The following is an 11025-nucleotide window of genomic DNA, read 5'->3' on the forward strand; positions in this document are numbered from 1 at the left end:
ACCATTATCCCAGCAATCTGATAGCATTAGGAAAAGGAAACAGACCACAGTCGTATCAGTTTTTGTGTTGCCTTTCTTACTGGCAGTTTTCTGGAAGAATTTGGTGGGCAGGATGAGGTAGGAGTGGGGTAATTTGTACAAATAGAAAGCTAATGCTCTCCGTATTCAATCTGTGTGGTCAAACTAGTATCTGAAAATATTTCAAATCCATGTCTCTTTTCACCATGGTTACCTTTAGTATCCCTGCTTAGGAGTGTATGTTAAGGGCAACTTTTTCTACAATTACAGATTTTCATCTGTGATTTCCATGGTGCAAGTAGGCAGAAGAATTTCTTACTATTTATAAGTGTTAAAAATAATTTAGTAATAAAGGAAGCTTTCTGGGATTTTAGAATTTTCTTTAGTGCCTGGCTTGTAAAACTATGCTGAAAACCAACATATGCAATTAACATTGAATATTTATTAGAAACTGGGAATATTCTTTACGTTGTGTAATCATACTGAGAAAGTTTGGTTTCTCACATTACACTGTATCTCAGACAGCTCCTACCTGTTTCTGCTGTGACCTTGTGTAAAGGTGACTACAATCGCCTGCAACATGTCTACTTCCTCTTAAATCCCAGGGTAATGAAAAAAAAATCAAGTGGCTGAATTACATTACCATGCCTTTTAATGCACAGAAATAGGAATGCAGGATATTGCTGGTATTTGCTTGCATAGCTAGTGGCTAAGTCTAGGCCAAATTGCTTTAAACTATCCAAAATTTAATAAGGATATTATATTGATGATATGGCAAAAACGTAACAGATAGATAAAGACTCCTGGCCATCTCCTTATCTGTCATTTTGCGTAGGAAGTTGCAGTGAGAAGCGTTACTAAGTCAGTAGTTGTGCGAGAGAATGAAGAGGAAGAAGACGAAGCAGAATATGGAGAGGAAGACCTTTTCAACCAACAGGTAATCAGATGCAGACCAGATGTTTAACTTGTGCCTCATTAGTTGGATCAATCCAGCATAAAATTTAGTGGGGGGATTCCCCTTCAACTTTTGCCAACTCTGAGCTTCCCGGTCCTCTCTTCCTTTCTTCCGGTGGTTGCTTGCAGCATTGCAGTGCCCCAGGAGAGGACAAAGTGAGCAGTGCTGGCAGGAGTTACTGCTGGGATCCATCCTCACACAGCTCAGGCAGTGGCTGATGCCACCTTAGGGTATCTGTGCTTCACAGTTTGAGCAGTAGCAGGCAGTGTTCCTCCCAGTATCTGCTGCTCTGTGCAACAGAGCTGGGGCATTCTTGCTGGAAGCAGGATATTACCAGATAATCACTGAAAGCCAGGAATGGGGATGCTTCTCTTGCTGCAAGCTGCAGCTTATTGGTTTATTTTCTGACACTATATAGCTTCTGCACCTGAAAAAACTTGGTTTTTCTTAATAAAAAACCACCTGTATGTTTTGATAACCTTCAGCTTAATAATGTGAAATAAGTGACCAGGAGTTGACAGAACAAAAAAAGGAGAAGGATATATAGGTGATACCAGAAAATATTTTAAATTTGAAACCTAAGGGATTTGTTCTTCTGATCAATGGGCATCAGTAGGTCTTTTCACAAATAACCCATTCTGTGCAGGTTTGCAGGTGAGTTCTCAAAGCTTTGTTGGTCCCAAAGATTAAGCAGTGTATTTGTAGTATAAAACAACTGATTTTTCTTACCCAAAAAAGCAGCTGTATAGCAGAGATTGCTCTCAAACCAAATCAGCATTTGAAATACAGGAACTTGCTGATCTTGAGCTAATGACATCCCATCTTTCATTTGTCATCTGTACCACTGTTGGAAATATGTCAACCCATTGCAGGAGACCACAACCAGGGGAGCAGGGTGTCAGTCCTGGCAGCAGACCAGGGCATGTACTTTACTTCCTCTTATGTAGTGATGTTCCCTTAATGTAACTAAACTACTAAAAATTGCTTTTGGCAACTGAGATGATAACCAGAGTCTAGGCTTACAGTCTGCATAGCTGGTAAGAACTGAATTCAACTCTGTCTATCTTTTTTTAGGGTGATCCCAGAACAACCTCTAGAGGATGCTCAGTGATGTGAAGCAAGAAGAAAGAAACTATTATTTACGCTTTTCCCTCTTCATTTATTTCCTTTTATTTTTGCTATTTTTTCCTTCCAAAGCCACTGAAAACTATTTTTATATGCATCACCTGATTTCTTTGACGTTTACTCCTTGGTACATTTTTATAAAAAAATTTCAAAAAAACTTTACTGAACAAAATTGCCAGGATTTTTAATAGATTTCTTTATTTTTCCCTCTTTGTTGAAACACTGTATTGGAATACAATATTTTTCCCCATACAGAATTTAAAGTCTTACATAAAAACCTAAAGCAGAAAAGAGATTTTAGCCAAAATGAGATGAGACTCCTTGAGTGTAAGGTAAATCTATAATTAATATATAATCAGTATAATACCCCCAGAAAAAAAAGTTTAATAAAGTGTATTCATTTACAGGGCCCTGGGAGAGATTCACAGAGTGTTTCCTCAACAGCTGTAGAAAAGCTAGTATTTTGCCTGGTATCCTCAGCAATTCCCAGCTTAGGAAAATTAGACCATAGATTCATTCAAAGTGCTGCTCCACAATTGCAGTGACGGGGGAAACTTCATTTTAGGCATTTTTGACTCAGGACCTTGCCATTGTGTCTTTCTCCAAGGTTTGACAGCCTAATGGTAAAACATCTGGGTCTGTCACACCTGAGCTCCATGTCATCATTTCAGAAGTTGAATGGTGGGTTCTGCTTCCTGAATACACACACCATCCTAAGTTGGAAGTGTCAAGCCCAGAGGTCGAACTGTTTGATTTTTAGGGGATTTTGCCATTGTCACAAGTTAAATCATTTACAAATTGTGATATTCAGTATTTATAATTTAATCCTTTTGACACATTCAGCTTTAAAAATATTTGATTAAGATTTTGGAAGTAAAACATATCTATACTTTTGGCAGTGATAAATATTGGGGATTTTAAAGGTTATCCAATGTAAATGTTGACCTTTTTAATCAGAGCTTGATATAGCTTGTTCATACTTCTGTAAGGTTCAAAGGGGCATTGTCAGGTATCCCAAGGAGCAATATTTGCAAAATAGAGCAGAAATAGTTGAATGACTTTTAAACAGTTCAAAGGAACTGCCTCTGTTAAGGATGTAAGCAACGCAGCATTCAAGTGCTCAAGGCAAAGTCTAACAAGGAGTGAAGGGAGAATAATGTTTTTTATAAAAAATGCGTTGTATGGGTAGCAGGTGATTTCTGTTTTAAGAGGATGAATTTTTTACCAGATAGTGTCCATTTAGGTCCATTTCTGCTGCTGCATTTCTCTGGAGATAACTCTGAGTCCCATAATCTTTAAGCACGAGGAAAAATACTTGACTGCTCCAAAGAATGCAAATGTTATTTCAACTACTAGTTGAAAAACAAACTTAGTAGTTTGGATAAAAAATTTGGACACCATTTGATTTCAGCATAAAATCCTGTTGTTACCTGCACTCTTGAACTCTGATCTTGTCATTCAAAATGTTAAAACTCATCAGACAAGTGACAAGGTTTGGATGTTTTCGGTGGCTTTTGGACATTATGTTCTCTGAACAGTATCGTGACTGATAGATATAACCTAGAAAGTCAGTTTAGTGGCTCGGATTGATGGCTTTGTTATGCAAGCAGGGTGGGAACAAAAGGGGCTTTAAGCTTCAGGATTTATTTTGTCATTTAAAAATAAAGATGCTACTTTTCTTTCCTTGAGTGGGATAACTGAGTTGCTGAAGTTAAGCTAATAGACATTTAGAATTATGTTTTAATCCATTATCAGAAGACCCATTACAAAAAACCAGGATAAAGATTCGGCTGTTTGGGCTGATGGGATAACTGAGTTGATGTGCTTGGCCATCTTTCTGATGTAATTTTCCCACTCTGCTTGTGTAGAAGGTTAAATATGTAGTAAATCATGTCTCTCTCTCTCTCTCTCTGTAAGATATATCTAGTGAAATTATGTTTCTCAGACATACTGTTACAATTACCATTTCTAAATTCATTGTTATGCAAATGAATGCAATCAATGTAGAGTTATTTTTGCAACACACCTTCCAACCACTGGACACCATTTCCCTTTTCTGACCCACAGCTTCTATAAGATACTGACATAGCGTTTGAGGGCTTTTTTGCTTTTTCCCTAAAGATCTGTATTTATTTTTTTTTACATGGGCCAGTTTTCAGACTGCTTATTCCTTTAAGATTGTCCTGTAAATTTAACATTATTTTGTGATCTTAAATACTAAAGTAATGAATGTGTAGTTAATTTACATTTTTTTCTGTGGTTTTGGGTTTGTTTGTTTCCTGTAAAGAATGGCCTCAGAAAGGCAGCTCAAATGAAGAAAAACCTCTTGCTACCTGAGCCATGGTTTTCCTAGCAGCTACTGTATGAGGAATATGTTTTCTTGTAGCCTTAAGAACTGGTGCTTGCAGATTTCTTGTAATGAGCACTGTGCCCTAGAGTAACAGTCTGCAGAATATGTCCTTAGAATTGGAACTGTATCCTTTAACTGTGGAAACAGTTTATTTGATTCTTTGGGAGCATGCTTAGGCATATACAGGTCACATAAACCTGTGATAGACACTGTGGGAAAAGCCAAGTCTGAATGTGGATAATTCTGTTACTATAGTGCTTTTTAATAGGCTACTGCAAATATGATAAATAACTCCTGGCTGTAAATTACAAGCCACAGAAGAACTACTGTATTCCATGTACTCTGTTTTTTTGTGTTGCCTTCTCCAGACACCATCCCAGCCTCTTGCTTTTGATGCTGAGCTTAAGTCTTAACAGCGCTGTTCCAGTCAGACTGGGAGGCAGTTTTGTGGCTTTACCAACCCAAAAAGCATTGTTTCTTTTTTTTTTTTTCTGTCTTTCCAAGATTTCTTTCCATTTTCAGGATATTTAAAGTTTTTTATTCATACAAAATCCAGTGTCTCCTTGCCCCCTTTTTCTCTTTGAATCCTGTATATGAACCAGTCTTGACGAAATTAGAAGGGTGGGCAACAGTTCTACTTCAGTGCTGGTACCTGGCATAAAGCTTGAAGGAGAAATAGATTTGACTTGTCTGGAGAAAAATTATTTTAAGGTGTCTCTGATGAGGGAAATGAAGCTTTTATCAGAGTAGTTACTTAAGCGTAACTATCAACATGGATGTTCTTAATCCAGAAATATAATCTTACTCTGAATGAGATAGTAAGTAGTTTTTCCTATGTGTAGCTCATAACAGAATATCATATAAAATACAATAAGCACATCCTGCCTCCTCCTAAGCTCATGCCACATGAAAATGCTTGTCTCAGAACAAGTCCCTCTATTTGCAGACCTGTCAGGGAATGTGGTACCTTCTGGAGTGAATTGTGGCCTCAGAGTCCCTGGCATTTCATGCCATTTTTTTCTCCCTTGCTTCTGCAATTGTTCCTTTAACTGTTGCATTGCAGTGACATACTCCAAGGAGTGGAGTGGCTGGGATTCCCTTCTTCTTGCACATCCATATTTCCTGTGATTCCTTTGCTGCCACACAGGTGTATTCCTGTTCCCTTTGTTGCTTCACAGCTCTGTTTCTCAGCAGGTCTCTCTATGCCTACATGGGGCTCCAGCTTGGCTCTGACAGAACCCATCATTTGCACTGAGATGTTGCTCACTTACCTTCAGCTCTGTGTTACCATTAGATGGGCACTTGGCTGCATAGTCTGTGTTTGCAGCAGGAAACAAAAGTCTCAGGAAGAATATAAATATCTGCTTCCTGTGATGTAAAAGCCAGCTGAGTGTGCAAGCCAGCAGCAGTGTGGGAATTGTACTGCAATGTGAAAGGAGATCATGCTGTGGTGTCTGTCCTCAAGCAATGGGACACTTCATCTTCAGTTCAGGGATCTTACTGGGTTTTATACACCCTTTTTCTTTTTTATGCTCATACTGTATAAAGGCCCTTTAACTGCAACCTTAACAGAGATTGCAGGTTAGAAGAGACCTGTAAAAATCCTCTCTACACCCCAGACCTTGTAGAATCTGTTACTTTATGTGCATCAGAAAGGTTTTGATGCTGCAGGCAAACATGCATGCTGTATGTTCTAGATCTCTTGTAGCCACTTCTCTCATGTCTTCACTGTTAAACCATTCTATCTCTTCTTTCTGGATTTTCTTTTGAAAGTCTTATCTCTAAACAAAGGCATATCCATATATGATCCTGCATTTTACTGACACTGTTGGGTCCAAACTCTGTGTGAGCAAAGCCTTGTGAACCAGTGAGCGGAAGGTGAGGTAGTGATTGCATTTTTCAAAGCACTGTTTTAGCTGAATGTCAGGACAAATTATATTGGAGAGATTGTTTTCTCATTATATTGGCCTGGGAAACAGAATTTTTATTTGCCCTTCAATATGCTTAGCTTTAAACCAGTTAAAAATTCTTCAGAGGTGTTTGTTGGTTTGTTGTTTTTTTATACAAGATTATATTTACATGCAATTATTATTTGTAAACGTAATTCTTTTCTTGAAATGCTAAGGTCTAGAGTGAAAAAGATGCAAAAGCCTCCATTCAGAATAGCACAAGTAGTGAATTGACTTGGAGTTCCAGAAAAGATACTGTTTACTGAACTTCCAGATTTATTGTCAGCTATTACTGAAGTGACAAGTCCATCTTGGTAAGGCAGATGTTACTATATATTCAGATATCCAGATCATTACACTAAAATTACAAGCAGTAATCTATTTTGAGCAAGTTTAAGCCAAAATGCTTTCCATTTGGGCACAAAATACAGTTGATCTCTTATTTTCATAGCAGTGATGCCTGGTGACTTGAATTGTGATTTTTATTTTTAAAATTTTTAAACAAAATTTTGATTTAGACAGGTCTGGCTTGAGGGTACTGCAGTAACCACCTCCAGTCAGCTGCTGTGGATGAGTTTTTGGAAGGTTCAAGTTTTTTAAGTAGGGAATTATGAAAAAGGCTGTTAACAGAAACACAAAGACAAAACAATGAAAGTGTTCACTTGAAACTTAGAAAAACTACATCATGACCTAGACTTTATCATTTCAAAGTGGTTTTTGTTTTTCTTTTTAGAATATGCATGCCAAATGTCTTGTCTTTTTCAATGATTTGTAATATACATTTTATGACTGGAAACTTTTTGTACAACACACTCAAATAAATGTTTTGCATTTTATTGGTTTCCTTCTGTCTATTACCCAACACACAGGTAATGGGGGCTATTTGAGATGATTCATCCAAGGAGGCCTTTAAGTGTGGAGAGAGGACACAAAGAGCTGCTGACTGCACTCCTAACAGTGATCAGCTGAATTGTGTTTCTGCAGGGATCGTGGGCTGTGTCAACAAACCGCTTTCCTTAAACGTGACGGAATGCTGGTGGAACCTGCTGTCCTCTCTGATCACTACCAACAAAAGCAGGGGCAAGAATAGCTGGAGCTGGAGCAGATAAACCATCCCTTGCTTTCTCATCATCACGGCACTGAAGGGATTTTTTGATTTAACCTACTTGATGCTAAGTAAGAATGAGAGCAAAAACCGATCCCTGGCAGGGATGGATTCTTAGGGATAGACAGAAGCATTGCCACGAGGTGATGCATTTGCCAGCCTGGCTCAGCTCCCAGCCCACTTTCAAGTCCATACTCGAAAGTGGGCTGGGAGCTCAGCCAGGCTGGCAAATGCATTTAAAAATTGCTTTTTAAATTAATTTTAAACTTGTACCTTAAACTCATTTCATTTTAAACTTGTACCTTAGGTGGCTGCCCCATCGTTAGCACTAGCTATGCTTCTTGCAGGGTGGTAGGAACGCCTTCTGTTTGAAGTGGGCAGATCCAAAGACAGGATGATGTGGTTTGCAATACTCTGATTGTGGGCTCAGGCTAGTGAAGATGAGCACAGTTTTGGCTTCACCTCTGCTGTGGTACTCAGTGCCCTCCTCGCATGCCATCTCCTACCTGCACATCACATCTCTCCCATGAAAAAGAGCTCCGTAGCGTGGTCTTCTCCTATTCGCTTCTACTTCGTCCCACAGCATTCTTACTTAATGGAGGGAAGTGTAGTGAAGCTGACTTTAAGGGCATGGACCTCTCACCCGAGTCACGTAAGGTAGAGGAAAGCCTCGAATAACAGAAGGATGAATTCCAGAGAGAACCCAAAGCGGGGTTTCTCTCTGGGGGGATCTCAGCAGAGCCGGTGTTTCACCGCGGGGCGCAGCTGGGCAGCGTTTGTGTCTCTGGTGATGCCGCTTTAAAGCCCCTTCCCGTTGCCCTCGTTCGTGGGGCTGCGCTGAACCCCGGTACTCGAACCCCGGTGTCTGAGCCGGCCCCGGGGAGTCCCCTGGGAGCTCGCTCGATGCCGCCTCCCCCGCGGCCGGCGGTGACAGCAGCGCTCGGGGCCACGGGCCGCGAGTGGCGGCGGGACGGGCGGCCCCGGGCTGGGCCCGGCGCGGAGCGGCTCCGCTGGGGCGGGCGGAGCGCGCGGTCCCGCCCGGCGCGGAGGCGGAGGAGGCGCGGGGCCCGCCGGGAACCGCAGTCCGGGCGCCGCCATTTCTCCCTCCAGCAGCGCAAGGGCCTCGGCCGCGGTGACTCTGGCAATGGAGAGCGGCTTCGGCTCCGATTTCGGCTCCGGAGGAGGCGGCGGGGGGAAGCTGGACCCGGGGCTCATCATGGAGCAGGTGAAGGTGCAGATCGCCGTGGCCAACGCACAGGAGCTCTTGCAGGTCAGGAGGGGCGGCGGGGCCGGGCGGGGCTGGCTCGGTCCCGGTGCGGGTCGCGGGGAACGGCCAGGCCGGCCCGCTCCCCTCGCAGCAGGCCGGAGCCCCCGGACCGCGCTGCCACTCTCGGGCTCTCTCCGCAGCGGATGACGGACAAGTGCTTTCGGAAGTGCATCGGGAAGCCCGGCGGCGCCCTGGACAACTCCGAGCAGGTGAGGACGGGCGGGAGAACTGGGCACCCGCGGCCCCTTAGCTCGGGGCCGCCGCTCAGGCTCTGTGTCCCGCAGAAGTGCATCGCCATGTGCATGGACCGGTACATGGACTCCTGGAACACAGTTTCGCGAGCCTACAATTCTCGGCTGCAGCGAGAGAGAGCCAACATGTGACGCCTGCCGGCCTCCGGGCCGAGAAGGGACCATGTGGGGAAGGGACAGCGGCCAGTCCAGGTGGTTAGGGGTGAATCCTGCTGCCTTCCCAGCCCCTGCCATGGCAGAGCAATAAAACCTCGCTGAACCTTTTGCATCCATTGGCTTTTATTAGCACCAGCTCCAGGAGAGAGTGATTTTTTTTTTCCATGAGCTGTTGTCCTTCCCAAGTGTCCATATTGGCCCAAGGTATTATATCAATTGATAAATCCCTGCTGAAAGGGCTGGGACAGGCAAGGAGCCTTCTGTGGAAAACGGGAGCCAAGCCAAGCCAGCAACACAGTACCTTTGCTTGGGATTCCAGCATGGACCCATCCATAAGGTCACTACTCAGTCCCTTTTCATTAGTGGAAAAACTGCCAGAAGATTGTCCACATGCCACCTTGCCTCTTTCATCTCCTATATCTGTATAGCGCTTTGTGGGGTTATTTTGGGCTTGTAGGCTTTGACTCAGCTCAAGCACAGTGCTGGAGAGCAGGACAGCCTTGCAAACAGTTGTATGAGCACAGCTAGGCATGTAGGGTTGGGAAGTACTTAGGTTCTTTTCTTTGTAGAATAAAGTGTGTTGTGTGGCTCTAATACTCTGTAGTTTCTGGTTTAGCTCTGACACAGATGTTCCACCTTGGATCCTATATCCTAAGCATAATTTTTTTGAGGGAGGAGCGTGTCTGCAACAGGGAATGTTGGTCTGCTTTGGGGCACAACTCTATTTTTGTGCTTCTACACTGCTCCTGAAAAGGTGGGTTCATGCTGCGTGGTTAGCAGTGGATACAACAGCTGGAAGAAGAGAGTGTTAGAGATCAACAGTGCCCATGTTTGTTTTCTTTTTAAATCCTTTCTTTTGAAGCTCTTCTGTATTTTAGAAAAGATTTCGTGGTTTGCTGGACACAGAGACAGACTGGCAGAATGGCATCTCCGTACCTCCTAGGGCATTCACTGGAATGTGGTAGAACCTAAAGTGTTCTCACACCAGGTAAACTATGAGGAGATATTTGGGTATTTGGACTTACAGAAACTGGAGTTTCCTTTCTAGACTGTAAGAATGACTACTTGAAAATAAAGTGCTTTCAGACATGTTTACTTAGGGGGCTTTTTACTTTATGGCTGTATGAATTCTGTGATACTGACTGTGCAGCAGTCCCATTTCATTCATAGGAGCATCCCACAGGTGTTGCAGCCTGTGCATCCAAACCCGTCTGGAGCTGAGCCATGCCTGGAAGCCAGGTCTCCCACCTAGCTGGTGCTCTGTCTCAGAAAGTTGTAGATCTTGCTCCCAGCTGGGTTGGGATGGAGGAGACCTCTTGTTATGCCCAGATGCAGAACTTCAAGCACCAAAAGTGAGGAAGGGGTTTGAGGTACAAGAAGCTGTTCAGTTTTGGTAGCTGAATCAGTGGGGACATGTCTAAGTCTGCTCTGCCCAAGACTCAGCACATGAGCTCTGCTGCAGTTCTTTGCTTGTGAACAAAGTTGTCTCTGTGTCTTATCCTGGCTGGTAGGACCTGACAAGTGTACTTGCACCACTATCTCAGCACTTTAAATTTTTCCCACCTAGCTTAGGCAGACAGTGGCCTGTGTGGCCATGCCTTAATCTTTGCCAGTTTAATCACCTGTTACCTAAGGCTGAACGAGGTGCGTGGGGGTGTGTGAAAAGCTCCTCATACTCTAGTACAGGTCAGGGCCTGTGCAGTCTGAACTCCCAAATGTTGTAGTCCTGCATTCTCTTAGGATCAAATGGTGAGCTGGAGGTCATCACTGAGCTCTCTAGTCCCACACACTAACTGGAAACAGCATCATACCCTTCCCAAAAGCCACTGCACAGCACAACAGCTCCATC

The 11025-nt window shown here is 43.1% G+C and overlaps 2 protein-coding genes across 2 annotated transcripts in view; both read left to right on the forward strand.

The window, feature by feature from the left end:
• Positions 1-7233, forward strand: part of LMNB2 (lamin B2) — a 36243-nt gene extending 29010 nt beyond the window's left edge. The window contains exons 11-12 of the mRNA XM_058040827.1: positions 854-955; positions 2048-7233. Of these exons, the coding sequence (XP_057896810.1) occupies positions 854-955; positions 2048-2089 (144 nt within the window). The 3' untranslated portion in view covers positions 2090-7233. The remainder of the gene's footprint in view (positions 1-853; positions 956-2047) is intronic.
• Positions 7234-8579: 1346 nt separating this feature from the next.
• On the forward strand, positions 8580-10265 carry TIMM13 (translocase of inner mitochondrial membrane 13). The gene is made up of 3 exons (XM_058040851.1): positions 8580-8772; positions 8910-8978; positions 9054-10265. The coding sequence occupies exons 1-3, from the start codon at positions 8647-8649 to the stop codon at positions 9150-9152; spliced, it is 294 nt and encodes a 97-aa protein (XP_057896834.1). The 5' UTR covers positions 8580-8646; the 3' UTR covers positions 9153-10265.
• The last annotated feature ends 760 nt before the right edge of the window (positions 10266-11025 follow it).

This window comes from Melospiza georgiana, chromosome 26, assembly GCF_028018845.1.
Source record: "Melospiza georgiana isolate bMelGeo1 chromosome 26, bMelGeo1.pri, whole genome shotgun sequence".
Lineage (NCBI taxonomy): Eukaryota > Metazoa > Chordata > Aves > Passeriformes > Passerellidae > Melospiza > Melospiza georgiana.